Source organism: Ascochyta rabiei, chromosome 8, assembly GCF_004011695.2.
Source record: "Ascochyta rabiei chromosome 8, complete sequence".
In the NCBI taxonomy this organism is placed as follows: Eukaryota; Fungi; Ascomycota; class Dothideomycetes; order Pleosporales; family Didymellaceae; genus Ascochyta; species Ascochyta rabiei.
The window spans coordinates 1,383,396-1,409,726 of NC_082412.1; the positions used below are offsets into that span (position 1 = coordinate 1,383,396).

The window sequence follows — 26,331 nt, forward strand, 5'->3', positions numbered from 1 at the left end:
TCACTCAACCAGTTCACAAAGAGTACCACTAGGCTGCCCTTAAAGCATTGCATGATCCATTCATATACTCAGCTTCCTCCTATTCAACTCCCTTTCTACATAATTTCGCAGTCATGGCAAACCCTCCTTCCTCTTCCTCCTTCGACTGGAAAATGTACCGTTACACGCCCTCGCTCCCCCTCGCTGCGCTCTTCCTCGCTCTGTTCACCATCTTGACTCTTCTCCAAGTGTGGGCTTATGTGAGGCACCGCAAGACAAGCATTGTATACATCATCATCGGCGGCCTCTGTGAGCTCATCACTTCTGGATCCCTCGTGAACACAACTCACACAAAGCAGGCGAAATCGCCGGATTCTCTGCGCGCATTGGCTCCCACTACGACAACGAAGCATGGGTACCCTTCATCATCCAAGGCACTCTTCTCCTCATCGGCCCGCTGTTCTTCGCAGCAACCGTCTACATGATGCTGGGCCGAATAATCAACCTCGCCAACGCATCAGCTATCTCAAGAATAAGTCCGAGATGGTACACACGAATCTTCGTGACCGCAGACATCTCGACGCTGGTTGTGCAGGGACTAGGTACGTTTCTCACGGATGCCAAAAAGCGAACCGAGCTAACGATGCACAGGCGCAAGCCTCATGGGCACGATGCAACTCTCCCTCGCCCTGGCAGGGGAAAAGGTCGTCATCACAGGTCTCGCACTCCAGGTCGCCACCTTTATCGTCTTCCTGGCCGCCGCGATCGACTGCAACGTCCGCTTGGCCCGCATGAAACGCGACTCCGATTCTGATGCAACGAACACCTCCAACGACGCGTGGAAGAGCATCATCCACACGCTCTACACAATCAGCGCGCTTGTCTTGTTCCGCTGTGTATTCCGTCTGATAGAGTATACCATGGGCAATGCGGCATACCTGATCGCGCACGAGTGGACTCTGTACGTGTTTGACGGGGTGCCGATGTTTGCTGTGCTGGTTTTGTTCTTCGTGTATCAGCAACGAGCGATGAAGAGCCCAAAAGGAGAGGGGAGGGTGGTGGATGATTTGAGCGACGAGGAAAAGGTGGTTGTGGGCAGTCAGTAGAGGAAAGAAGGGCACGGTAGACCGCTTGTCATTGAGTTCGCTTCACTGTCATCGTCTGCTTACCCTTTCCCATACTGGTAGGATACAACCTCTCGTACGGAAAGGGAGCGGGCTATCGAGAATCCAACGCTTTAGATTTAGGGACTGATTAGGCTAGCATTGTTGAATGTTTATCATGTAATAGATAGATAAAGACACCACCAGGCTCTTCACAGATAACCGGTAATTACTTAGCAACTATCGAAGATTTCCGGGCTCTGTTGAGAAAGCCCAGGAATAGTAACTTCCACACTCGGTTTCTTCTGCAACACGCAAGACAGCCACCAAGATCTTATCACCCGGAGAACCTCACCATTCACCCTCAATGTCTGTCACAGAATCTCAACCCTTCTCAAACAATTCGTCAGTGAACCGCCGCCGCCTCAAGCGTAAACCACCAACAACCCATCTTTATGAAGGGAAGGAGCCAGAGGAGGACTCGGAGGCTCTACAACCACGTCAGTAGCATTCATAAATCACAGAAGAGTGTACTCACTGGGCGGGGAAGGGGGCGGTGTGTAAGGATCCAGATCCCCTTCTGATCTAGCCTTAGGAGATGGAGGTGGAGGAGGTGGGGGCGAGTCTCCACGTCCAAAATCATTGTCCAAATTCTCGTCTGGCTTTGCTTTGGGGGAAGGAGGAGGAGGTGGTGGAGGGAAATCTCCGCGTCCAAACTTGTGGTTGCGAGGAGACGGGGGCGGGTTGGATGGTGGCGGGGATGGCGAGTCTCTGCCGTCAATGTCATCACCCGGCTTTGATTTAGGCGAGGGAGGAGGGGGGGGCGGCGGCGACGGCGAGCGTCCAAGCTTGTTGCAAGGAGACGAAGGGGGACCAGACGGACAAGGGGAGGACGAACCTTCGCCATCTTGAGGCCTGGCCTTAGGAGACGGTGGTGGAGGCGGAGGTGGCGAGTCTCCGCGTTGAAGCCGCTGCGTATCAATGGTGTAATCTCGCAAAACGGGATGTGGTGGCAGTGGCGCCAGAGCAGGTAAGAGACGCGATAACCCTTCGCCTTCGACACAATCACAAGGCCCCGTACTAGGCGAAGGAGGCGTTCTAGAATAAGCTGGAGACAGGTGGTCTTTACCGCCAAGCTTGAGACGGATGACCTTCAATAGTTGATCGATAGCGCTGAAGAGTTCTTCAGATCTCACGCTGGGCGAAGGAGACGGAAGGGGTGATGAATAATTGCACCCAGGCTGGAGTTCCATAGCCTTGAGAAAGGCGTCCACGGCCTCAAGATTCTCTATCGGCTTTGCATGGGGCAAGAGGGAAGGGCCCACTGGCGAAGGAGACGGATAGCCCTCACCCTCAAGTTCAGTTGTGGTATCTTCCGTGACGTAGTTGAACGAATTCTTGGGACAGGGAGTCAGTAAGATTTCCAGACTCAATGTGAGTTTAGGTCTGCGAAGGAATTGCAAAGTTACTCACAGTTAGCGATTGGGAACGATCAAGAGCCTTGTTCTTAGGGCTGTTTGGCGGTGGCTTAGGCTACAAGTTTTATGTTGGAACTGGATCCTCTGACAGGTAGCTACTGAACTTACAGGTGATGGTGGGTCGTCCCTGCTGAATTGGTTGATCGGAGCGTATGCTGAAATGGACATGTTGACTAGGAACCTGTAACCGATAACGTCTATATCTAGGGTTGAAACTGAGTGTGTCGGTATGCTGATACCTCCAAAGATGCTGTCGGATGTTTTGTAGAGATTGCTGATGTTGTGTAGTTCCTATCAGCGATGGAGTTGCTGCATATATACGTACCGCGATTCAATGTCAGGACAGATAGCGTGTTGTGAACATTACAGGGCGTTGGTCACATTCTACATAAAGCTGTGGGAATAGCGGAAAAGTTATGATTGTTGTTTGCTACCCCGAAGACGCAATCGCTGATCTGGAGACGCGCCTTTGAGAAAGCAGCGGCAACTAGCGTTCGTATTGTGATTTAGAGGCGTTTGCAATTGACCTATGGCCCTGAAGGACAATATTTGTGATTTTTCGGTGAGTGCACGCACCCAATGGTATTCTGCAGCTAAAGCATACACTGAAGCGCAAAGTACTGTGCGACCTCTGTGTGACACCATAAGTCTAGCAAACGTAAGATGGTGTTAGGGAGCAAGATAGAAGCGGGCGATGATCGTGATATATTGTCAAGCGTCTCCAGTATGGAGGCTCAATATTAGGTATGTGTGTATTGATACAGAGTTGTTCGGACATCAGGTCGGAACTCATTCAGTTAAAGATGTAGAAGCGTGGTGACAGAAAAAAACTCGTAAACAGTCAAGAAGGGGTATATCCGGATACTTCCACGACTGGAAATTTCGAAGCAAGAGTCCAGCCAATTATGGTTTGAGCGACAAAACGGTCGAGAGAGTGAATACCACGACCGGTTCAAGAGGAAAGACTGCCAAGTATCGAAAATATAGAGGCGGACTAGCCGGGTATCAAAATGGAAGTAGTCCAAAGAGAACGCTGATAAGAACGTAGCGAACCAGTACGCTTGCGAGTCAACAAAGGAAACGATTAGTAGGGATAGTGAGGACACTGTGAGCCTGGTTACATCATCATGAGTCTTGTTCGGCGCTTCTGCACATTTCGAGGACGATAGTCACCAGGACCAAGGTAGTTTTGCCGTGGAGCTGCAGCTCGTTGGCCGTGTCGCTCGCAAAGCATTTGCCCGCCAACCTCGTAGTAATCGGCACTCAGTGGAACTCTGCACGTAGAACAAGTAAAGCACCGCGGATGGAACTTTTGGCGCGCGTCTGTCTCCAGGTATTGACCCTCAATGCCGCGATTACAGGAGTTGCAGAGAGACCCATTGAGCTTGTGATAGTGATGCTCACAGTACGGCGCGTTTTCGAAGACGTAAAATTCGGCGGTTGGGAAGCCGTCGCCACAGACCTGACAGACGAAACAGGACCTGTGGTAACGTCCGGTTAGGCGACCTGACGAGTCTTTGACGGACTTGCCGACAATAAGCTCGGAACAACCGCGACAACTGCCTTTGTTTGCAGGTGCTGGTCGGCGTACCTCTGCCTGCCGCGGTCCAGATCCTGGCCTGCGTCTTGGAGGACCCTGGGCGAGATTTAAGGCGGGGTCTTGTAGCACAGGCGGCTCTTTCGGCCGTCTCTCGAACGACTCACCCAGCTGAATTGCGGGGTCCAAGGGGGATTCAGGTGCACGGGGACTAGGGAACCCAGGTGACAGGATCTGTGGAATCGGCTCAGGAAGGTTGGGACGCGTGTAGCTTGTAGGCGCTCTTCGACCTTGTGTCTGAGAAGGCAGAGGCTTTGCCTCGGCGTATGAGTCAGGACTCACGGTTCTCTGAAGGCTCTCCTCCGCAAGATAATCCGAACGACTAACTTTTGATACACTGCGGGAGTGTCCTACTTCAGAGCTAGGCGGGCTCGATCGCGAGCTTGCAACACTTCGAGTAGTATAGCTAGCGTACGAATCATCTGACAAACCCGAATCGGATGGTGTATGAAGTGGAACAATCGGCGTGTCTGTGGTGTAGTTGGGAATAACTGGTGGTGGTGATGGCTGCAATGACCTCGTGGGTACAGGACCCTGTCGCAAGCCTGATTCCGATTCTGTCCGGCTGGGGTTACGCGAAGGGAACATGTTGTTCGATCGAGGGGCGAAGTCTGAAGTCTTGTACTCAGCAATGTTTGCTGGAGGCAGATCTTTCTCGGAAGGTCTCCTTGGTCGCGGCGGTGGTCCTTTCCTTTCTTGGCTTTCCTTGCGTAGAGGGTATATCTTCGACCTATCGTCCTGGCTTAGTTGTCCCGGGCGCTTAGCTTCGTTCTGTAAACGCCCAAGGAAAGCATCGATGCCTTCGTCTTCTACAGTCGCAGCTGCTAGTGGAGGTGCAGGCATTGCTGCTACCGGTTCAGGCTTTCCTCGGCTGGGAAGACCTGCGCTGCGGTTCGAATGTGCCGAAGCTCGTGACGTACTTGACGCCAGCGACGTCCTTGAAATCGATCCACCCCCAATACTTCTTATGCTACCCTGTGTCTCTGTCCTTCTGTGCCCAAGTGGTTGCTCCTGCGAAGGTGATCTGGGTGCACTAGCTGTGCTTGGGCGTCGACTGTCGAAGGGACCAGGTGCAATACTGTCCATGCGTTTTGACACGCTCTCGCCCCCATTCGTGCGAGGACTGAGCGGCGCAAAAAGAGGACTGGGTTCGGCGTAACGCTGATTGTACGTGGTGTTGAGCCTGTCATGCTCTTGTGGTCTTGGGCTTCGAGGTGTAGCTTTTGTAGGAAATCGCGGAAACGCCGAGTCCATGTTAGCATACATGTCTGGAGAAGGAGGCGAGACGAAGGGTGGAACAGGGCTTGTTGCGCTTCGATTCAGAGGGTAGGGCGATCTCAAAGGTGCAGATGGCAGCGGGGAATGACTTCTTGGATCGCTGTAGTTGCTGCTCATTGGCGACGGCTCGAGAGGGCGAAAAGGTTTATCTAAGTTGCTGAGCGATTGTTCCTAAGCATTGTTGACGGATACAGTATCTTACTGGCTGCTTGCGAGTCTATTCTGGGTGGTGCCGGCATGCGACCTGAGGAATACGCTTGCTTCTCATATCTCGCACTGAAGGATGGACCTCCAAAGGTTGTGGCACGTTCAAGCTTTGGCGATAGTGTTTCTGGGACAGGCGCTTCCGGGTGAGGTTGGACGTGTGCTGCTGAAGCTGGAGGTGGAGCTGAAGCTGGAGGTAGTCAGATATGTGAGAGCCTGAGATGGATGCGCTCTGTTCTTCTTCCACTTACGTGCTGCTGGTGGAGGAGCTGTAGCACAGACATGATCGGCTAGTTGCAAGATGTCAATGTCAATCCCACATGATGAACATTTGATCATCGGCAACCCGCTCATTCGCTCCATGTCGTGTGTGGCTAGTGGGCCTGGAGAGCCAGTACGATGAGCGGTAGGTTGTGCTCTAGAGGCGATGCTGTCGTCCTTCACTTTCGACAATGCGACGTTTTGGCGTTGTTTCTACTGTGTTGACATGGGATGGAGGGTGAGATTCAAACAACAGAACCTCGAAGACGGGTGCAGACCGCCGAGCAAAGATCCCTGACTATCTCGAGGCAGTCTGATCTTCGCTGAATCAGGGGAAACAACGCGGAAATGGTGCTGGATTAGCTCTGATCTGGGAGCGGCAGCGGAGAAATGGTTAGCGTATGCACGAGGACAATCCCGTTTGAGATACTGTGCAGCCCCACCCGCGATACTCGCAATGTTGGATGTTCTGTTAGAATAGCGGTAGACAGGGGACTGGGTGATGAAGAGAATTTGATTCTGCGGACAAGCCGGCCATACAGAGACGGCAGCGCACGATAGCGATGAATGAGCTTTCTAAGACGAATCTTCCGAGAACCAAAGACGCACGCGCACTTCGAGACCTCTGATGTCCTGCACGCAACCCGCGCGGTCCCTGAGTCGTAGCGTTGCTCGACATCACTGAGCGGCGTCGCTGATTCGGCAGACTAGCCTAGGCGCGCACGGAGCGGCAGCTTGCAAGATCAAGTGGTCCCTGACCGAGGAACCAGTCGCATCACTGAAGCTGTCAACTGCGTGATGAAACGAATCTCCGTCGTGTTGTGTCAAACAATGTCGCAAGCGCCCATGGCGAAGTTGATTGCGCACGTGTGGCCATCAGATGAGGCTCCATCGCGTGGTACCTGAACGTCGCACAGAGCGGTAGGCCAGGTCGTGCAGAGCCGATTTGAGGCTTTGTTCGCCAGCTGTCCATGCGCAGGAGAACCATTCAGCCCGGACATTAAGCCACCTGCTTGGCTGGATCCTTCGTGCATCGTTGTTGGGCACATGGCTTATTGAAGTGGACTTGCCACTGACACAGCGAGAGCTTCTTCGCAAAGCCTCTCTTCGTCCATGTGAGCGCTGAGACACCAGTCTTGGCTTCATGACGATTCCTGCAACCCTTGAGTTTCGAACGGTTTGACGCATGTCCGACGGCCTCGACCTCATCATTTCGGCAACGACGTCCGTCGCACGGACCGGTGGGTAAGCTCTGAGGACCGTACTGGTATGGGGCTGTCCAAGAGAGTTGTTCTGCATATAGCCGTGGAGACAATCGGATATTGGCCTTACGGAAATACTTGTCGCCCTGGAAAGGAATCTCTCGACCACGAGGTTGCTCGCTGATGCTGTGCTGGAAGCTCACTCGTCGTTTTGCCACCTACGGGTCGGCACTGCGTCCAATGCGCGACCATTAAGAAGGAGTATAGCCTTGCGCTGGTACAAGTGTAGCGAGCGTCGTGTACTCTGGCGATGCCGAACGAGGCAATCCAGCAGCTGTAACAAGAGCTCAATTGTCTTAGCTTATCATGCAAACCAGCAAGGCGAAGAGATAAGAGCGCTACGTTCATGTCTGGTACTGTCGACGATGGATCTCGAACCGGTGGAGCAACATGCAGTCCAGTCCACTTGTTCACGTCCACCGCTCCTTTTTGTCAGCTAGCGCCAGCAAATACACGCGGGGTACGATGGAGGAACTCGGACGTCAACACCACGCTCCGCGCTCCACCGTCATGTAATTGTCTTGACCGCCGTCAGCCGTCAATGCAAAGCACTGATTCCTTCCGTCTTCTGGTGTGTTGTTATGTCCTAGCCCAGAGATGCTGCGTGCCCACCATGCCAAGTGCGGTTCGGTTTGCTGCACCCTAAAATTGAGCATGATGGCAGGCGCGGCGAGGAGCAGCGAGACGGAAAAACTCATGATGTAATTGGTCTTCTAGAAGCTATCACGGGCTGCGACGGCATGAATTGACTCAAAAAGTGGAGTGCACTTCGAAGAAGCGGTGGGAGTCGACGCTCTCCGGCAACAGTCGGGTGCAGGTTAGCCTTGTGGCCATCGGTACCAAAGTCAGCAGGCAGGGACAAGATATAAGCCTCTCTCACCTCAACAACACAACCCCACCGCAAAGTACAACATCTGAATCGGCCATCTTAACTCGCAAACAACAACCTTCCCTTCCCATCACCACACCCACTCGTCACTTGGGCCATTGCCCAGACTCAAGACGTTTTCCAACCTCCTTTCCTCGTAAGTACCCCGCCAATCACTTAGAAGGCAGCAATGTCACTAACGGTTCACAGCGTCCACAACCCATTCGCCGGCCGACGCACTTCTCCTTCTGGGGCAGCGTCGGATTTAGATTTCCGCAGATAAGTTCATTGAGCCAGATAAGCCAAAACAAAAAAACCCGTCTCAAGCGAACGATTATGGCGCCTCACGCCGAAGAAAGCGTCGGCCATGCGGATGGGTTCAACGTGCAGACGGCACCAGCCAAGGATCTCTTTGTCGTCAACTCTCCCAACGTCGAATACACCGAGGACACCATCAAGACCAAGTACACTTACCGTACCACCGACATTACCCAGAACGCGGATGGTAAGTACGTTGCCGTACCAAAGGAAACACTGTACGATTTCAAGGTCGACCGCAAAGTTCCCAAAGTCGGTGTGATGCTTGTAGGTCTTGGTGGTAACAACGGAACTACCGTTACCGCTGGTATCATCGCCAACAAGCGTAACTTGGTATGGGAGACGAAGGAGGGTAAGCGCGCTGCTAACTACTACGGCTCGGTCATCATGAGTTCCACTACCAAGCTCGGAGTCGACAGCAAGACTGGCAAGGAGATCCATATCCCCTTCCATGACCTTCTGCCGATGGTCCATCCTAACGATCTCGTTATTGGAGGCTGGGACATCAGTGGCATGAATCTGGCTGATGCCATGGACCGCGCCAAGGTTCTCTCGCCTTCCCTGAAGATGCTGGTTCGAAAAGAAATGGCTGCTATGAAGCCGCTGCGTAGTATTTACTATCCAGACTTCATCGCGGCTAACCAAGAGGAACGCGCCGACAACGTTCTGGAAGGCACCAAGGCCTGCATGGCCCATGTTGAGCAGATCCGTAAGGACATTCGGTAAGCTATTTCGCTACACGACTTGCAAATTCTTTACCACTAACACGACTCCAAGTGACTTTAAGTCTAACAACGGCCTCGACAAGGTCATCGTGCAGTGGACGGCCAACACAGAGCGTTATGCCGACATTCTGGAGGGCGTCAACGATACTGCCGACAACCTCATGAAGGCTATCGAATCTGGGCACGAGGAAGTTGCTCCCTCAACCGTCTTCGCTGTTGCGTCCATTCTTGAAAACGTTCCTTTCATCAACGGCTCTCCCCAAAACACTTTCGTCCCAGGTGCTATTCAGCTTGCCGAGAAGCACGGCGCCTTCATTGGCGGTGATGACTTCAAGTCTGGCCAAACCAAGATGAAGTCCGCCCTTGTTGATTTCATGATCAACGCAGGTATTAAGCTCACTTCCATTGCAAGCTACAACCACCTCGGCAACAACGACGGCATGAATCTTAGCTCGCAGAAGCAATTCCGTTCCAAGGAGATTTCCAAGTCCAACGTCGTCGACGACATGGTTGCTGCCAACAACGTTCTTTACAAGGATGGCGAGCACCCCGACCACTGCGTTGTTATCAAGTACATGCCCGCTGTCGGAGACGACAAGCGCGCTCTTGACGAGTATTATGCAGAGATTTTCTTGGACGGACACCAGACGATCAGTCTGTTCAACGTCTGCGAAGACTCTCTTCTGGCTTCGCCTCTGATCATCGATCTTGTGCTTGTCGCTGAGATAATGACTCGTGTCCAATGGAAGGCTCACAGTGCTGGCCAGGATGCTTCTGAATACTCTGGTTTCCACAGTGTCCTCAGTATCCTCAGCTACATGCTCAAGGCTCCTCTCACACCTGCCGGTACTCCCGTCGTGAATGCTCTTGCCAAGCAGCGTGCTGCTCTCACCAACATTTTCCGCGCCTGCGTCGGTTTGGAGCCCGAGAACGATATGACTCTTGAGCACAAGCTGTTCTAGAGTGCACTGGATAACGTGCGAGCTGATGTGCAGGGCAAGGAAGTGGCAGTCTGGTGGAACATGCGGAAGCTTTGTATTGTGATTTGCCCAACTCTACACGCTCCTTAACACTACTACATAACAATGTCAAAAATTTTCCAATCAATTTCGCGTCCCCGTGGCTTTGCAATGCTGACCACTATGGAAGCAGGTCTGACTAAGGAAGGCGCGGCGTTCCTTCCATCTCAAGCTCCCTCGTCATCCACATCTACCTCACCAACACCACCAACCAATACCACGCAAAGCCTTGCTATGCCTGCATCGTCATCCATTCAGTCTTATTTCACATCTTCGCCAACCAAAAACAGCGACGGCTTCACCGCTGACGAGGTGCAGGGTGCATCTGCAACTGCTTCATGGACTGTGTGTACCGGCAATCCACTCTTCAACTGTCTGAACTGATCACAGTAGCCCAATTTAGAGTACGAAGATGCTGACTTGGGCTCTCTCAGCCCTGGCCCACGTAATCTGGCGCTCATGGGGCGCGTAGTCAACTTCTACGATGTAGCCAAACCAAGCAAGCGTCACACATCTGCCCAGGGCTACATCAAGATTATGCTTGCAGACGACACCGGTGTACTCACTGTGCGTCTCTGGTACGCTAACGTAGAGCACAAGCTACGCCTTGGTCAGCTCATGACAGTCTGGACAGTACACATCTCGAACAGCTCGGAGCATAATGCACTTGCTCCTGACTCTGCGCCACTCTTCACCAGCATCTTTCCTGAGGGCGAGCGGCACTGTCACCTCATGGTGCATGAGAATAGTGACAACGGCACTCAATTCAAGAGACCATTCAACTGCACAGACTTCAGAGCACTTCCTGGCCTTATGACGTTGAAAAGCTTCACCGATGGCGGGTACGATGTCGACGAGCCCAAGCTGCTTGTGTGTGTGAAGAACATTGGAGCAAGGAAGCGTTGTAGGCCACCCCTCCCTTCCTTCCTATTCCAAACTTTTCAGTTGACTAATGAGCCCGAGTAGACATCAATCGTAATGGCACTACCTCCGAACTGCTTACACTGGGCATCTTCGACGACACAGCCGATGCATCGCTGACCCTTTACTCCGGGGTCTGTGATTCTGCGACTTCCTTTCAGCCTTCGAGAACGGTCTTGCTGATCTCGAATCCAGGCTGGCGCATCGAAAAAAACGCTAAGCTGTCGCTGAATGCCAATTCTCGTGTCGACATCGATCCAGACATAGGCGACGCACGGCGACTCCAAACACTTGCCCAACGCTTTACAAAGAAAGAGCACGTCAATCCAGCATTTCCCGCTATCGATGTTTCCTTCTTCGAAGAGAGTCCCGTTCGTGCACTGTACAACTTCGCCGATATTGATGAATTTGCGCGGACGAACCCACAGGAGGAGCTCATTGGTTATGTGTCCTGCATCATCACTTCGCTCAACATCGTTGTGCCGTACAAGCGCAACATGCTGTTAAGCGCCGAGTGTTGCGGAATCGCGCTCTTTGCCAATACGAACAATTCGATTTGTAAGCAATGCGAGCAGGAAGTTGAATTGAGGATCAATCCGAGGATCGTACGTATCTTGCCCTTTCCCACCCGAGTCCATTGTTGCTTCTACAACGACCCGTTACTACACAGAACACTAACTCTTCATGCCCAGCTCGGTCCAGTTCTTGACGAAACTGGACAAATCAGCAGCGGCAAGCTCGTCTTGTCGGATCGCGCGTGGGGCGAGCTGCTGGGTCGGACAGCGTCGCAGCTTGTCGGTACGGATGTAGATGTGCTGCGGTATCTGGAGCAGCGGCTACTGTTTTTACGGATTACCATGGGCTTTGCACTGAAACTAGACGACGAGATTGGACGGCTTGCTGTTTGGTGCGTGAAGAACTAAGATTCACGACAGGGCAGCCTCAACAACGCGAAAACCTAACGTCTCACATGATGCCGGGCTTGGCGCGGAAGGGTTGTTGTTGGGTTGTAGGGAAGCTCCAGTCCCACTGCTAGGCGCTGGTGGACAGGCTACATCTGTCATGGGACCCTTATTGCCCTGGCGATGCATCACACGTGTATTAGAAGTTTTCCAGGGCGCGGATAATCTGGCAAATGTCCGGGATTTTCAAGAGACTCCTGCTACCTATCACGATAGAGGCTGGCTGGAGCAGCGATGCATCTCCGTTTCGGCCGCGGCGCCGATACCGCGGCATGATAGACGGAACAATTCTTTCGTGTCGAAACAAACGATTTTGGTCCGGGGCCTTTTAGAACAGACTGGATTGCGTGTGTAAGGGAATGATCAATGGGTGTGTCTGGACATATTATCGGCGCTGAGAGGGTCGGCGTGTGGGTGAACCAGCCGCGCTGACAGATGACGGCAAGAAATTGGCCACGTAGAGTCAGGATGATCAACCACGACCTGGAGGCACACAGTGTGTCTGAAGACAGGTCTTCTAGATTGACCGCTTCTTCAGCATGCGCGGACAGCTGCGGCAACGCTTTGATACATGGTGGACTCGACAAAGCTTTCGCTGGGAAGCACCCACTGGCATGACGCAGGAAGAGTGGGTCGCAAAGGCCGTGCTATGAGGCAAGCGTGGCGGGCATGCTTGACATCCCACGTCTAGCGCCGTTGCTGATTTCAAAACCCAGTCCTTAAGCCAGGCGCTTCGACTCTTCCCTCTTGTTCTATTGTCAATCATTTTCAAGATGCCTTACAGCAAAACAGACGAGCTTGCCATCAACACGATCCGCACCCTCGCGGTTAGTACTGCCCTGTTCTGCCCGAACAACGCTGATAGCTACCCCGCTACGACATGCTTTCTTCCCAACAGCATCACGATGACGGCGACTACGAAGTTTGAGTCTCAATTCGCTGACGATGAGCACTGTATAGGTCGATGCCACCGCGAAGGCCAACTCGGGTCACCCGGGTGCCCCTATGGGCATGGCCCCGGTTGCCCACGTCCTTTTCAACAAGTTCATGAAGTTCAACCCCAAGAACCCGGAATGGTTGAACCGCGACCGATTTGTCCTCTCGTATGTCCTCCTGAGCTGGTGAACTGTGTCTACGGCTTTCATGGCCTGGCGCAGCTTTTCTGCGGTGCTCCGTCGTCATCCGAGCGTCACGCACTGACCCCGCCTACAGCAACGGTCACGGATGCATGCTTCAGTATGCTCTGCTGCACCTGTTCGGCTACCAGATCAGCATCGACGACCTGAAGAACTTCCGTGTAAGCACCGTTGGGAAACACTGTCTATAGAACAAAACTGACAACTACAGCAAATCGACTCCATCACCCCCGGTCACCCCGAGTCCCACGATACCCCCGGTATTGAGGTCACCACTGGCCCTCTTGGCCAGGGTTTCGCCAACGCTGTCGGTCTTGCCATTGCCGAGAGGCACACTGCCGCTGTTTTCAACAAACCCGGATACGAGCTGGTCAACAACTACACATACGCTTTCTTCGGTGATGGCTGTGCTATGGAGGGTATTGCCTCAGAGGCTGCTTCAATGGCTGGCCACCTGCAGCTCGGCAACCTCATCATGGTCTACGACGACAACCACATTTCCATCGGTAAGTTTCGGAGACGTCGTTTTGCAAACATGGATCGCTAATGTACATGTCAGACGGTGACACCAAGTGCGCTTTCACCGAGGATGTCATGAAGCGATTCGAGGCCTACGGCTGGCACACGCAGCACGTCGAGGACGGTGACTCCGACCTCGAGGGCATCGAGGCTGCTATCAAGAAGGCCCAGGAGGTCAAGGACAAGCCTTCCGTCATCAAGCTGACCACCACTATTGGTTTCGGCTCTAAGCTCCAGGGTACCGGCGGTGTCCACGGCAACCCCCTGAAGCCTGACGACATCAAGAGCGTCAAGGAGAAGTTCGGTTTCGACCCCGAGCAGACCTTTGTCGTTCCCCAGGAGGTTTACGACATGTACCACAAGCACGCCGCTGAGGGTGCCGCTGCTGAGCAGGAGTGGAACCAGCTCCTCGAGAAGTACAGCAAGGAGCACCAGGACCTGTACAAGGACCTTGTCCGCCGTCAGACCCGCGACCTCCCCGAGGGTTGGGAGAAGAGCCTCCCCACATACAAGCCCACTGACTCCGCCATCGCCTCCAGGAAGCTGTCCGAGGCTGTTCTTGAGGCTATCCACGGCGTTGTTCCTGAGCTCATCTCGGGTTCTGCCGATTTGACTGGCTCCAACAACACCCGATGGAAGAACGCCGTCGACTTTCAGCCCCCTAACCTGGGCATTGGAGAGTGGTCTGGCCGCTACATGAGGTACGGTGTCCGTGAGCACGCCATGGCCGCCGTCATGAACGGTTTGTCTGCCTACGGTACCATCATTCCCGCTGGTGGTACTTTCCTCAACTTCGTCTCGTACGCCGCCGGTGCCGTCCGCCTTTCCGCGCTCTCTCACCAGCGTCTGATTCACGTTGCTACCCACGACTCCATTGGTCTTGGTGAGGACGGTGCGACTCACCAGCCTATCGAGACTCTCGCTCACTTCCGTGCTCTGCCCAACTGCATGGTCTGGCGCCCCGCTGACGGCAACGAGACCTCTGCCGCCTACTACATGGCCCTTACCTCCAAGGGCACTCCCTCTATCCTCGCTCTCACCCGTCAGAACCTGCCCCAGCTTGAGGGCTCCACACTCGAGAACGGTATCAAGGGTGGATATGTTGCTCTTGAGAAGGAGGGTGCTGATGTCACACTCGTCTCCACTGGTTCTGAGGTTTCCCTCTGCCTCGAGGCCGTCAAGACCCTCGAGGAGCAGGGCCTTAAGGCTCGTGTTGTCTCTCTGCCCTGCTGGGAGGTATTCGACGCCCAGGACAAGGAGTACAAGCTCTCCGTTATCCCCGACGGTATCCCCACACTGTCTGTCGAGGTCATGTCCACACTTGGTTGGGAGAAGTACTCGCACGAGCAGTTCGGTCTCAACAGGTTCGGTGCCTCCGGCCCTTACAAGGACGTCTATAAGGTAAGCTTAAACCCAACAAACATAATGGGAAGTCATCGATCACTAACTCCCACCGCAGAAGTTCGAGTTCACCCCAGAGGGTGTTGCCAAGCGCGCGAAGCTCACCGTCGACTTCTACAAGGATGTCAAGCCTCTTCGCTCGCCCGTTAACCGTGCTTTCCAGCAGCTTATCTAAGCGTTTGCGCAAGCTAATAGCATTGTTGAGGCGCGGCGTTTGGCTTCATTGACCCATGAGAAACGACCGGTTTGCGATTACGTAGTTCACACGATGAAAACTAGGACGCCCCCGGATATATAGAATTTGATTCCCATTTTACGAGCAATGCATGTCCCTTACCTGCCTCCAAGGAAAACATGGTAAGATATTGTTAGTGCTGCTCACTGAAACACTTGGCAAAAAGTTTGGTCGATAGCGGAGCTGGCTGCACGGGGAGTGGCCAGTGAAGCAAAATACTGATTTGACATGACAAGCGTTTTTAGATTAGTACATATTAGATAGAGTGGGTGGTAATTGTCATGTGATTAGAATAGCCTCCTTGGCCAAGTGGTAAGGCGTCGCACTTGTAATGCGAAGATCGCTCGTTCGATTCGGGTAGGTGGCAAAACCTTCTTTTTTGTCTGTGGATATCTATAGTCATCGCAAACTGCTCAATGCCACACCTTCTGAGGTGGACACAGGCGTTGTTTTTGCATCTCCACGTTACATAATCTTTATAAAAGCAACAGCTGGTGGGCTTTTCTCTCAGCTCGCAAACATGTCTTCCGCAGTTTGATCGCTACACAGAATAGTGCTCAGTTTGCTGGAAGGTAGGTAGGTCATCTGTAGCTGGTGGGTATCGCTACTGGTGTTCGACTGCTTGATTTTGTAAAGACTTGCTTGAGTGTAGTAACTCTACAGTTGTGTGCATTACGGGCGTTTCGCTATAGGTAGCCGTCTATCTCGACGGTGGACTATAGTCTGGTGTGATACTTCTGTATGATCTACTCCTATCTGATCACCAATGTAATTGCCTACCGAACGCAGTGCTGTTTGCATATTCCAGCTACGACCAGCTCCCGTGCAACGACTCACAGTAAGTGCAAGCTGCCCTTTGGTCGTGTCAGTGGCTCGCGCTGGTCCGTCCTTGCTTGTGGCCGAGTTGTGCAACGTCGAGAGTGCATTCCTCGAGTACCGGGTCCCTGGTCCACGGGGCATTCCATGCGGGCGAACGGCTCGTTGGCCCCTCGATCTTTCGTGGCGACTTCTTGCCTTCACAGGCCTGACTGCACGGATGTAATGAACGCAACAAAGCACCCAGACGTTTTGTCAATGGCTGGGGCACGCTCAAGGATGCGAAACTCACAGCTTGCTGTTCCATGGACGGGCGGCATTGCGACACGAAAGCCGACTGAAGCGTGTGAAGTATATGATGTGCCGAACAAGCACTGTTGCACTCTTCGCCGTACCACCCGCCTTCTCTCTCTCTCTCTCTCTCTCTCTCTCCCTCTGTAGCCAGCTCGGGCCTTCTCGCATAGGCTCGTTACGCGGGACCGTCATGCTTCCCAGCTCTTCAGCAACCCGCAGGTAGATATCTCAGTTCCCTCCTCACCATCGCACTGAACTCCATCAGCACATCCGCAATGAATACTTCGAACGTATCGCTCATCAGAAGCAGCAGCAGCAGCAGCGACGGCAAAATCGCCAATACCCCACAGTCTCCATCATCTTCGTCCTCATCTTCGTCCTCATCAAAGCCGTGGCCCTTGAAACGACTCCCCTCTCAACTCCGCATCCTCAAACCCCGCATCCACATCCCCTGGCCCCAAAAACAATCCTTCGTCAAACTCCCAAAAGACGAGAGCCAACTCGACGCTAAACCACTTCACTTCCACACCCACACCCACACCAATATCAATACCAATACCGATGCTAATGACGACGGCAACAGCGATGCGGATGCTAGTACCACCCCGCGATACCTCCAGAAGAAAGAGAGGAAACTGCGTGTGCGAGAAGCAGAAGTGGGGAGGCGGGAAGATGAGGTGCGCGTGAGGGAACACAAGGTCTGGGAGGGGCTGAAGGAGATGGCGAGGGGGAAAGTGCATGTAGCTATTCTGGAAGAAAGGGTTAAGGAGTTGGAGGGGGAGGTTGGTGGTGGCCGGAAGAAGGGGGCCGATGTGGGTGCGAGCAGTGAGCGGGGGACGAGACAGTGGTGGGTGAAAGGGTGGTGGAGTTTTCGCGAGTAGGGAGATTGGGGGTTATGGTGTAGTCTGAGTGTGCGAGAGAGAGGGAGAGAGCTTGGAACAGAAGAGGAGACTAATTCCCTAGGATACAGAGAAGATGTACTGTGATTGTGTCCACAGTTAGTATAGTACAGTACCTGCGCTCGAATAACCATGTCGCTGACCGTGCATTGTGCCAATGTTCATCCGCTTTCACACCCAAACTTTAGCGATGCTCTATCCCCTCAGGCCAAGCAAGAAGCTGCCGCCTGTCTTGCCGCCGTCAGCCCCCGCACCGCCACCAGGCAGGTACGAGACGTTGGGATTCCTGGCCAGCATCTGCGCAATGTCCTTCTGTGTCTCGATTCTTCGGATCATGATCAGGCCATCACCGCTCTTCGCAACCGCCTTGGAAATGGTGTCGGCGGCCTCGGCCTCACCCTCAGCCCGGATAACGTTGGCCTGCCTCTCCTGCTCGGCCTTCTCGACGATGAAGCGCGCGCGCTCGGCCTCCTGCTGGGCAATCTGCTTCTCCTCGACGGCCTTGGTGAACTCCTTGCCGAAGGTCATGTGTGTGATGGAAACGTCCTCGAGGGCAATGTTGAACTCGTTGGCGCGCTTGAGCAGGTCGGCGCGGATCCTGTTGGAGACGGCTTCACGCTGGGTGATGAGCTCGGCGGCGTCGAACTGCGCGACGATGGCTTTGAGGACCTCATTACCGATCGAGGGCAGGACGCGCTCGTCGTAGTCTTGACCGAGGTTCTGGGTGGTGTTAGTTCGCCTTGTTTGGATGCGTTACATTTGGCGGCGCCGTGGCTGCCCATGGGAGTTGCGTGTGTGTGTATGTGTGTGCACGCACCTGGTAGATCTTAGGCAGCTGCTTGACCTCCGGGCGATGCAGCACCCTCAGCGTCAGGGTAACCATCTGCAGGTCCTTGGATCCGGTGGTGGTGCTGATGTTCCTCGGCCGTGTGCGGACATCGAAGACAATGGCGCGCTGCAGCCAGGGGACCAGGAAATGTGTGCCCTCGTTGACGACCTGCTCCTTCACTCCGGACAGGCGGTCGAAGATGACGGCGCGCGTGCCACCCTTGACGTCGTAGATGGACGACTGTGCGAGAGAGAAGGCGACGGCGCCGGGGACGACCCAGCGGAATATCGAGCTTGGTAGGGCGGCCATGGCGATGTGTAGAGGCGGGTGGGTTCGTTGGGATGGGAGTGCGGCGAGTCGATGGCGTTGATGTTCGAGAAATGGAAACGGAGGAGGAGCTGTCATCGAGCACAGACCGCCCTCGCATTCGCCGCTCACCACCACTCACCCACCACCAGCATGCATCCGCCAGGACGAGGATACAACTCCAGCATGCAACACAACAGCTGTACTCTACTACAGAAATGCATATACAAGCGATATAGACACAAGCGAACAAAAAGATGCAGTCAAGGAAGAGCTGGAAATATGCATTGATCTAATGCTCCGCTAAATGTATGAACATGTCTGATCGCAAATAATGATCAAAAGAGAAGAATGTACCAAGTATGCATCCCACCCAGAGCGTCTCGAATATGCAATCATCAATCGAATCTCGATCGATTACGCATTCGTCTCCTCCTGCGCGATGAAGCCCTTGTGCTCGTTGTGCGCCTTGTACCAGTAGCTGTCCTCCTTCTTGGGCTGGAGCTCGGGCGACAGCTTTTCCAGTATGACAGCGAGCAGCTTCTCTCGTCCCGCCTTGTTGTCTGCGTCGCGATTCCAAACAGCAATCTGCACCGCGTTCCAGCGGACAGAGTACGAAAGACCGCAGATATCGTCGTTAAACGCTGCATATTGTTAGTAAAAAAAAAAAACGAACGCATACTCCAAGTCCATGGACAAGGACAACTTACAAGCACGCTTCGTCTCAACAGCACCCTGCAGAACGTCGCCAACAGCAAGCAGGCAAAGCTCGTGCCAGAACTGTGGCGCGACGTCCTTGGTGACCTTGAAGTACCACGCCCCGCCCCGCGCGTTTCGCGGATCCTCCCACACTGGCTTGATGCCCATGTGAAAGAGATGGATCGAGTCGCGCAGTTTCAGGCTCTCGACGGGAATGTTGTTGAAATGCTGGTAAAACTCCTTGATGCTGATGATCTGCTCGCCAAGTGGCTTCGGCCGTGATGCGTACTCCTCAAGTTGTGCTGTCTTGTCCTTGGAACCGCTTTGCTGCCCCTTCTCCGCCCAGAACATCCACCGGAAGCGGAACTCGGGAACACGGACGGACTTGAAGATCGAATTCAGCATCGCAGATCCGCGTGCTGGCGAAGCTGTGGCAGACTGTTCTGAAGCTGATGCCGGAGGCAGGTTGGAGGTGCTGAGCACCGGGAAGCGGCCGGCCATTATGGGAGTAGAAGGTGAAGTACGAAAGTGGGAAGGGATAATTGGAAGCTTGTTGATTTTGTGCGAGCTGCAAAGATCCGGTTGCAACTGGCAACAGCGAGGTCGTTCTTGATGTCACTGGTCGTCTTGGTAGGTCGAGTGTGAGGTTGAAGAGTGGCAATGTGCCGAAGAGAGGAAGACCTAAGTAGATCGAGAACGTATTGCACGCCGAATTTGGTATCCGGGTTGGGTTTGTTGATTGAGGAATCGAGTTGCAGAAACTTGTCAATGTTAGCGTTGTGAGCTTCAGATGTTCTCAGCATGCCAACAGGGCAAGCGACTTCAGTTATGACGGCGATTGTGCAGAGCTAAGAACGGTACTGAGGAAGTGGAGCAGTTGCGTAGTGGTAGAACCAAGCAGACCGGATTACGAGCGAGGGGTTGTGGAAGGGGATGAAGTGCGTGGACACCCCAGCCTCCGGTTTTGGCGCTGTAGGCAATGATCATTCCTACAACAGCAAGAGAGAGTCTAGTGTTGCAGCCGGCGCCCTCACGGGGGCTAGGTGTGACATTTGGTGAAGGTGAATGCTAACGACGGGCGGTGAAGAGTGCGGTAGCGGCACATCTAAGCTGAATGTGACGAACGAACGATGGCGACAGGCCGGACGAGTCAAGAATATTGTTTCTCCATGTTTCGATAGGCGTAAGATGGAGTTGCATGTTTCCAAGAGAGTATTGCCATGAATGCCAAGCGTTGATATCGGCGAGAGTGGAAGGCGCCAGGTGGGGAAGCACAGGAGCGATGGAGACCCAGGGTTTGCAGCCGAATCATCAAAGGCCGCACAGGAGATGTTGACGAAGGAACAGGGTGGAAAAGACGGCCTTGCAAACAAGATTGTACGTACCGGTTCACGCCTGATATCACGTTGTTTGTCCTCTAACAGCCTTGTTAACGGCTCGTATACCGCGCGGAAAGTCCTGGAGTAGCACAGCAAAGAGCACCTGGACACTCGAGGGGATGGAAGAAGAAGAGTCGGCAGCACGTCAATGAAGAGGTGAGGTGCGATGGGACTTGGCCAGCTGCACTTCTATTAGTAGCATCTGTCCACCGAACAAGTCAGCGGCGGAAGCTGTAGCCGCCCGTTCTGGCGTTTCAGCGCGCCGTTTCAACCCCTGCGTACACCAACAAGAGGCCATGCCCGAGGCCCGCACGGCGGCGCACGCCCAACCACTGCAGATGGCGTCGCCCTTGGCGTCGACCATGGCGGCTGCAGGCCGCTCAATGGGCCTGTCAGACTTCTTAGACCTTTATTCATGAAATCTCGCAGATGCTGGCTTTGAATTGTGAGACTCACACTCCAGTTGCGTGCGGAAGTGGTCATTCCCATGTGACGTCGCGGGTTGCATTGGCTCGCACCTGAGACCCCCGCGGCATAACTCGCCCGCTTCCCCCCAAATAATTTGACAAGTCCTGCCATTTCTTCCACCAAAGCCCGAGACAGTTCGGGAACCACCACCTCCGCAGAACTACTGTGCTGCCCGTCACACCCTTTGAACACCGTCTCATAGCCACTGCTACCATGGCCTCCCCTGCCGCTCCACAGCTCGCCGACCGTCGTAAGCGCACGAAACTCTCTCCCGAGAACAGCTTGGAGCCTTCAGTTTCCCGCAAGTCAGAATCCACGGCCAAGGCTTCAAATGCACCTGCCAAACCCACCGATGCTAGTGACTTGAACTCGGACAATGAGAGCAGCGAGCTCTCTGAGTCGAGCGAAGAGCCCAGCGACTTCAGCTCCAGCGAGGGTGAAGACGACGGTACTCAGATGGACGCCGACAAGACATCCAAAGAGCCAGACGTTGTCAATCTGAGAGCAAACAGAGGGAAGAAGCCCACATACAAGCTGGACGAACAAGAGCTCGGCCCAGACATCAGGACTTTCTTGAAAGATTTCCTGCCGCAGCTGAAGGCCGCAAACGAAGAGCTCGAGGCCCAGCGCAAGGACGGCACTCTGAAGAAGCGGGAGATTGACGCTGTTGACGGAGAGGAAGACGAGCAGTACATCGAAATGGTATGTGTCTTCGCGTGGAATCGTCAACATGAACTAAGGTGATTTAGAATCTCGGTCTCGGAGTGCTGAAGATGAAAGACGCAGAGAACAGCTCAGAGAGCAGCAGTGGCAGCGACAGCGACAGCGACATGAACGACGCCGAAGACACCGCAAAAGAGAAGGACGTGCTTGGCAAGCTCATGGGCCAGGAAAAGACAAAGGAGGCTGCTGGCATTCAGGAGGTCAATGAAAAGCAAGGTGCATGAGGCCGTCATTGCATTCATTTGTCAGCTACGTTGGACACACTGCTCGCCAGCGAGATCAGGGTGTTGTCTACGATTCCTTCTCCCCAACGTGTCCAAGGCCGCCCTTCGCCCAGGTAGCATCGGCATTCGGGTGAATATCCGGAACCTTGATGTACTCACGCACCTCCTTTTTACGCTTGTGGTCAGTTCCAAATCGCCTGTCCCGGTCCTCGATAATCTTCTCGAAGTTTGGCATCTGATCGGCTGATGTGTAACTCGTCATAAGCTGTGGTGGACCCAGGGGTAGTTTATCTCCTCTATCTGTCTGCCAGAGATGGTAGATCTTGCCGTAGAGATGAACAACCTCTTCCATCTCCTTGTTCTCGGCAAGCTCCCAAGCAGCCTCTGGAACAGCTTTAGGCTTCGGCATGATCAGCATACCAGACTTGACCTCGAACACGTGCGAATGCCACAGCTTCTGCTCTTCTTTATCCAGAGTTTCGTACAGATGCGGCTTAATCATGTATTCTGTAATGCGATCAGCAAGAGTCGTATGGTTACACAGCAAGGGACTCCAAGCACCCACCGATACCGATAATCCGTGCTGGCTGCACAGGTGAATCATACAGGATGCACTGCCTCACATCCTCGTTGAGATGTGCGCAGTAATGGTTGGCCTCAACCGCATCTCGCGTTGGGTCGTGAGCATATGCATGGAAGGCGTTCAGATGTGCGCATATCCTTTGCACTGGCTCAAAGTTCTGAGACTTGTTAGCATCAATCGATTGACAAAAGCGAGCATCAATACCTGAACGGCAGCGGCTCCGGTCTCTAGTGTCTTGTTCAACAAGCTTTCTGGCTCGCCAGCTGTCTTGCTGGTAACTGGAAGCGAATCCATGTTGTGGCAGGCGGTGTCCGACATGTGCGTTCTTCCAGACTGTATGGTTGATTAGGCCCTGAAGTCAACGGCGCTCTGTCGTTGTTTTCGTCACAGACATTGAATTCGAGAAGATCAGTTGATAATTATGGACCAGGATTGACGTCATCATGACTTACCATTGGTCAACGCATCACCACCGCGGTAACAAGATTCCAATCGGATTGTCAGACACCGTGTAAGACGTCTTTCCTCGGCCTCTGATACCGCAAGGAGCTGCTCATAGTCGCCGAGAAGAGTAGAGAGTAGAGACCGGCACATTCACAAAGAGAAGCTGTACATGAAAACTGACAGCCCGGCGTTCTATACCTAACACAGTACCGCATGCAATGGATTCTACTCAAGTGAGCCTTCCTCCTCTAGATCTATCTCATTCGTCTTCATCACCGCCCACATCCCCTTTGATCCACCAATTCTGACAAACTACCCAGCCCTTCGTCTCTAACCACCCTCTGCTGTCTACACGCCCGACCATCCCCGCTACCCATTTATCCCTATAGAAGCCTTGCCTAGGTCGATTCCAAGGATTTAAACGCGGATGATATACGTTGCAACTGAACCGTGCGTAGCTCGCCGCTCCAGTGACGAAGTGGCTACAATGGCCTCGTTCGGTACACATCGCTGTTTCTTTGTGACTAGATACGTAGTCAACATCTGCTTGTAAGTTGTAATTGTTGATTTCTTGAAGCTGCAAGACGGCCGACTGGCTAAAAGAGGGCGATTCTGTCCATGTCTTGAGTGCGAAGTGCGCTGTGCTGCGTTCAATGATATGCTTCTTTGATGACGGCGTTAATCTCGATTGTCTGGTAACGAAATCTCTAGGGTACAGGCATTGCAGCTGTGTCTTGCCGCAGGGCTTGCACGATGTCTGATCTGTTCTCCTTCATGGACAGGACGACAGCATTGACTTTTTGCGATGGCTGGGCTCTGTACCGTGCGTGCGGTTTTCTTACCCTGCTAGTACATTTGCTTTCATCCTCCCAGTCACCACGACACCCAGTCCTCAGAATCATACCGCCTCTCTACTGCCGCTCTGAGTCTGCCCTTCGCTTCCATATACATTTGCTCCAGCGTCCACTCGCTTTACTGCCCACTGCCACCCTCTGCCCCTCTCACCAACACTTCCGGCGGGGGCTGCTCACCCAACTGTGGATGTCTCGCGCATCTCCCGCCTTCGTGCCGAACTATTCGGATTGCATCGAGATGCCCGTTGCAGATGTTTTGTTGGCGTCTCCGGTAATGCTGGCAACGTGTGATGCTTTTGGGTATAAAGCTGTTCACGCAGCCACACTGGGTGAAACGGCTTGCACTGATGCCGCACATTGGTCTTGTTGGAGTAGAGTGAGTTTGAGAGTATATGGTTGATGTTGCGATAACGCCAGTGGGTAGTTATTGTCGTTTCGTTGCTGCTTTTGCTTGGTGCTGTGGCACTTCTGTCAAGATGGTCTGAGCAGGTTGGGTGATCGATGGGGGCGAGAGGTGACGAGGCAACAGAATGATGGGTACGAGATGTTCTGGAGAGCTTGACTTGGTTGGCATTGCACTCATAGTAACATGCGCTATATGTATACACATTGTGGCTGGGGAGCTGAGGGTGGTGTCGAACAAACGGCAGCTTCTGTGTGTGTCACAGCGTTGGAAAACATTTTGCATCATCAAGTAGACAATGGCTGCTGTTAAGGTATCTGCGTAAATGTTGGTGTTGTGAATTGCGAGCTACCGTGCTGCTTTGTTCTGTGTGCCGATATTGAAAGGTGATTAGGACTAACAAAGACCTGAGATATTAGTGATGACAAGGATGCACGCTTGAGCAGTTGATTGGTTGTTTGCTTCAGCGTTCCTCGTGCGCTTTGCTTGAGGCAAGCTGGTCGTGTACCAATTGGTAACGCGACTACGGTGGTGCAATTCCAGAGCGAACATTTCGACCTCCTGGCGTAAAGACACACCACCAGATCAAAGACCTTACTTGAGCATATTTATTTAAGTACGGAGGGAAAAAATGGCGGGGGTGTGATTATTTGGTGGAAGTCGATTTATTTGTCGACATTCGTGAGCAGCACGACCACTTACTCAAACGTCTCGACCTCAGCCACGAACGACACGCTTCCTCAACCCGTATCTCAGTCTCACGTTTATTAATTTCTGAGACCCTTGATTTTCTCTTTTTTCACGTTTTTCACTCGTTTTGAGATTGTTACTGTTGTATATTATGCATCGTTCACTGACCCCAAAAAACGGACCACTCTATCAGCAAACCACTGCTGAGACTCCAAACCAGACAGAACATGGTCTGCTTTTGGTATTAGACTCGATAGCTGGCTCACTAGGTCGGTCGGAGACGCTCGAATCCATCTTTGAAGCAGCGCTTGCTTGTCCACAGCAGGAGGGACCATCTCATCCTTTTCTGAAGGCAGAATTAGTGTTGGGTTGTTCATTCTACCAAAAGTTCTGACTAAAACAGATTCTTCGATGTCGGAGGAGAAGAAGTCGTCATCGACACTGTTCGATATTAGTTGGAACAGAGATACATTGCGTGATCAGCATACCCTTTCGCTATCAGCGAATGCCAACGGTGCACCGATACCGGTGAGTCGAAAATACTGGGGACAAGATCTTTCGGCATGATCCTATCCTTGCTGCCCCGAGCAATCTCATCTTCGGCAAACTTGAGCGTCAGCTTGTAGAAATCCGGCGTCATCAACAAGCTGGCTGTTTCTCGATCAGAAGTAGGTGCCTGCATTATATAGGCATTGACTGCAGGAGCTCTACACTTTGAGACTTCCATGTACTTCATGCAACCCTGGCAGCCTACAGGTACGGTTTAGTCACGTTCAATAGGTATCACATCAGGCAGGACTGCACCGGTGGAGGAACCCATCAACACAACCTTTTCCTTGCCCAGTCCCTTGAGATATCTGACCAACGCAGCTATATCTTCAACGTCGTCTGCCAGACTCGAATAGCCAAAGCCAGTGAATGAGCTGCGCATACGGAATTCCCAGATCGAATACCCCAGCTTGGCGTCACTGATGGCTCCGAAAACGGTATCCAAGAGGACGAGAGCTGTATGCGGGCCACTTGTAAGACCTCCTACGAAAATAAGTGCATTGTGTGATGAACTGTCGCCGCGCTCGTATGCGCATGTATTAGGCGTTGGAGAGGTGAAGGGGTGTACCGTTACTGAGAATGGAGGAGGTACGGTCATGGCGAAAGTGTTATCTGTATTTCAATGGAGGATATTAAGACTATAACGTCGGTCTTTGCTTGATAAGCACGGTTTATGTAGTCTGCACATCTGCAAACTGCAGTTACTAGATCAGGCATTCCATCGTCGCCAAGGACCAACCATACTTCAGTGGGTAGCATCTCGTACGTGAGACCCTCTGATTGGTGGGTCAGGTCAGCAGCTGAAAAGTTCTGTGATCAGACTTGCATGCGCATGGGGTACTTTGTGCCAAAGGCTTGTTCTCTCAACCTAGGTCCGTCAGGTAAGATCTCATCATTCCAAATAA

General features: G+C 53.1%; 13 protein-coding genes and 1 non-coding gene across 14 annotated transcripts, besides 7 other annotated features; 7 read left to right on the forward strand and 7 right to left on the reverse strand.

The window, feature by feature from the left end:
• Window positions 1-113: 113 nt before the first annotated feature.
• Window positions 114-1,085, forward strand: EKO05_0005388 (uncharacterized protein; the record flags this gene model as incomplete). The annotated part of the gene is made up of 3 exons (XM_038940034.1): window positions 114-288; window positions 339-581; window positions 631-1,085. The coding sequence occupies 3 exons, from the start codon at window positions 114-116 to the stop codon at window positions 1,083-1,085; spliced, it is 873 nt and encodes a 290-aa protein (XP_038798404.1).
• Window positions 1,086-1,507: 422 nt separating this feature from the next.
• EKO05_0005389 (uncharacterized protein) lies at window positions 1,508-2,728 on the reverse strand (the record flags this gene model as incomplete). Its single annotated transcript, XM_038940086.2, has 4 exons — window positions 1,508-1,572; window positions 1,621-2,479; window positions 2,556-2,615; window positions 2,669-2,728. The coding sequence occupies 4 exons, from the start codon at window positions 2,726-2,728 to the stop codon at window positions 1,508-1,510; spliced, it is 1,044 nt and encodes a 347-aa protein (XP_038798405.2).
• Window positions 1,887-1,924: a tandem repeat.
• Window positions 2,729-3,677: 949 nt separating the features above from the next.
• Window positions 3,678-6,002, reverse strand: EKO05_0005390 (uncharacterized protein; the record flags this gene model as incomplete). The annotated part of the gene is made up of 3 exons (XM_038940204.1): window positions 3,678-5,584; window positions 5,638-5,829; window positions 5,891-6,002. 3 exons carry the CDS (start codon window positions 6,000-6,002, stop codon window positions 3,678-3,680), a joined length of 2,211 nt encoding a protein of 736 aa, XP_038798406.1.
• Window positions 5,785-5,837: a tandem repeat.
• A 2,364-nt stretch (window positions 6,003-8,366) lies between the features above and the next one.
• On the forward strand, window positions 8,367-10,035 carry EKO05_0005391 (Inositol-3-phosphate synthase; the record flags this gene model as incomplete). Its single annotated transcript, XM_038940237.1, has 2 exons — window positions 8,367-9,070; window positions 9,126-10,035. 2 exons carry the CDS (start codon window positions 8,367-8,369, stop codon window positions 10,033-10,035), a joined length of 1,614 nt encoding a protein of 537 aa, XP_038798407.1.
• Window positions 10,036-10,215: 180 nt separating this feature from the next.
• On the forward strand, window positions 10,216-11,936 carry EKO05_0005392 (uncharacterized protein; the record flags this gene model as incomplete). The annotated part of the gene is made up of 4 exons (XM_059636592.1): window positions 10,216-10,437; window positions 10,486-10,996; window positions 11,059-11,618; window positions 11,706-11,936. 4 exons carry the CDS (start codon window positions 10,216-10,218, stop codon window positions 11,934-11,936), a joined length of 1,524 nt encoding a protein of 507 aa, XP_059492575.1.
• Window positions 11,937-12,748: 812 nt separating this feature from the next.
• Window positions 12,749-15,206, forward strand: EKO05_0005393 (Transketolase; the record flags this gene model as incomplete). Its single annotated transcript, XM_038939976.1, has 6 exons — window positions 12,749-12,802; window positions 12,936-13,078; window positions 13,188-13,272; window positions 13,323-13,617; window positions 13,671-15,031; window positions 15,090-15,206. 6 exons carry the CDS (start codon window positions 12,749-12,751, stop codon window positions 15,204-15,206), a joined length of 2,055 nt encoding a protein of 684 aa, XP_038798409.1.
• Window positions 15,207-15,561: 355 nt separating this feature from the next.
• On the forward strand, window positions 15,562-15,633 carry EKO05_8t2. The gene has a single exon. It is a non-coding gene; the product is annotated as a tRNA-Thr (tRNA).
• An 853-nt stretch (window positions 15,634-16,486) lies between these two features.
• Window positions 16,487-16,519: a tandem repeat.
• Window positions 16,520-16,651: 132 nt separating this feature from the next.
• EKO05_0005394 (uncharacterized protein) lies at window positions 16,652-17,257 on the forward strand (the record flags this gene model as incomplete). The annotated part of the gene is made up of 1 exon (XM_038945985.1): window positions 16,652-17,257. The coding sequence occupies one exon, from the start codon at window positions 16,652-16,654 to the stop codon at window positions 17,255-17,257; it is 606 nt and encodes a 201-aa protein (XP_038798410.1).
• Window positions 16,675-16,699: a tandem repeat.
• Window positions 16,904-16,945: a tandem repeat.
• Window positions 17,258-17,470: 213 nt separating the features above from the next.
• On the reverse strand, window positions 17,471-18,413 carry EKO05_0005395 (Prohibitin-1, subunit of the prohibitin complex (Phb1p-Phb2p); the record flags this gene model as incomplete). The annotated part of the gene is made up of 2 exons (XM_038939980.1): window positions 17,471-17,995; window positions 18,093-18,413. The coding sequence occupies 2 exons, from the start codon at window positions 18,411-18,413 to the stop codon at window positions 17,471-17,473; spliced, it is 846 nt and encodes a 281-aa protein (XP_038798411.1).
• Window positions 18,064-18,085: a tandem repeat.
• A 414-nt stretch (window positions 18,414-18,827) lies between the features above and the next one.
• EKO05_0005396 (uncharacterized protein) lies at window positions 18,828-19,610 on the reverse strand (the record flags this gene model as incomplete). Its single annotated transcript, XM_038940007.1, has 2 exons — window positions 18,828-19,054; window positions 19,121-19,610. The coding sequence occupies 2 exons, from the start codon at window positions 19,608-19,610 to the stop codon at window positions 18,828-18,830; spliced, it is 717 nt and encodes a 238-aa protein (XP_038798412.1).
• Window positions 19,611-21,169: 1,559 nt separating this feature from the next.
• EKO05_0005397 (uncharacterized protein) lies at window positions 21,170-21,903 on the forward strand (the record flags this gene model as incomplete). Its single annotated transcript, XM_038940048.1, has 2 exons — window positions 21,170-21,658; window positions 21,706-21,903. 2 exons carry the CDS (start codon window positions 21,170-21,172, stop codon window positions 21,901-21,903), a joined length of 687 nt encoding a protein of 228 aa, XP_038798413.1.
• Window positions 21,754-21,787: a tandem repeat.
• Window positions 21,904-21,970: 67 nt separating the features above from the next.
• Window positions 21,971-22,780, reverse strand: EKO05_0005398 (uncharacterized protein; the record flags this gene model as incomplete). The annotated part of the gene is made up of 3 exons (XM_038940214.2): window positions 21,971-22,410; window positions 22,469-22,643; window positions 22,691-22,780. The coding sequence occupies 3 exons, from the start codon at window positions 22,778-22,780 to the stop codon at window positions 21,971-21,973; spliced, it is 705 nt and encodes a 234-aa protein (XP_038798414.2).
• A 2,362-nt stretch (window positions 22,781-25,142) lies between these two features.
• Window positions 25,143-25,559, reverse strand: EKO05_0005399 (uncharacterized protein; the record flags this gene model as incomplete). Its single annotated transcript, XM_059636593.1, has 3 exons — window positions 25,143-25,223; window positions 25,273-25,318; window positions 25,366-25,559. 3 exons carry the CDS (start codon window positions 25,557-25,559, stop codon window positions 25,143-25,145), a joined length of 321 nt encoding a protein of 106 aa, XP_059492576.1.
• Window positions 25,560-25,640: 81 nt separating this feature from the next.
• EKO05_0005400 (uncharacterized protein) lies at window positions 25,641-26,024 on the reverse strand (the record flags this gene model as incomplete). Its single annotated transcript, XM_038945986.1, has 1 exon — window positions 25,641-26,024. One exon carries the CDS (start codon window positions 26,022-26,024, stop codon window positions 25,641-25,643), a length of 384 nt encoding a protein of 127 aa, XP_038798415.1.
• Between the last annotated feature and the right edge of the window lie 307 nt (window positions 26,025-26,331).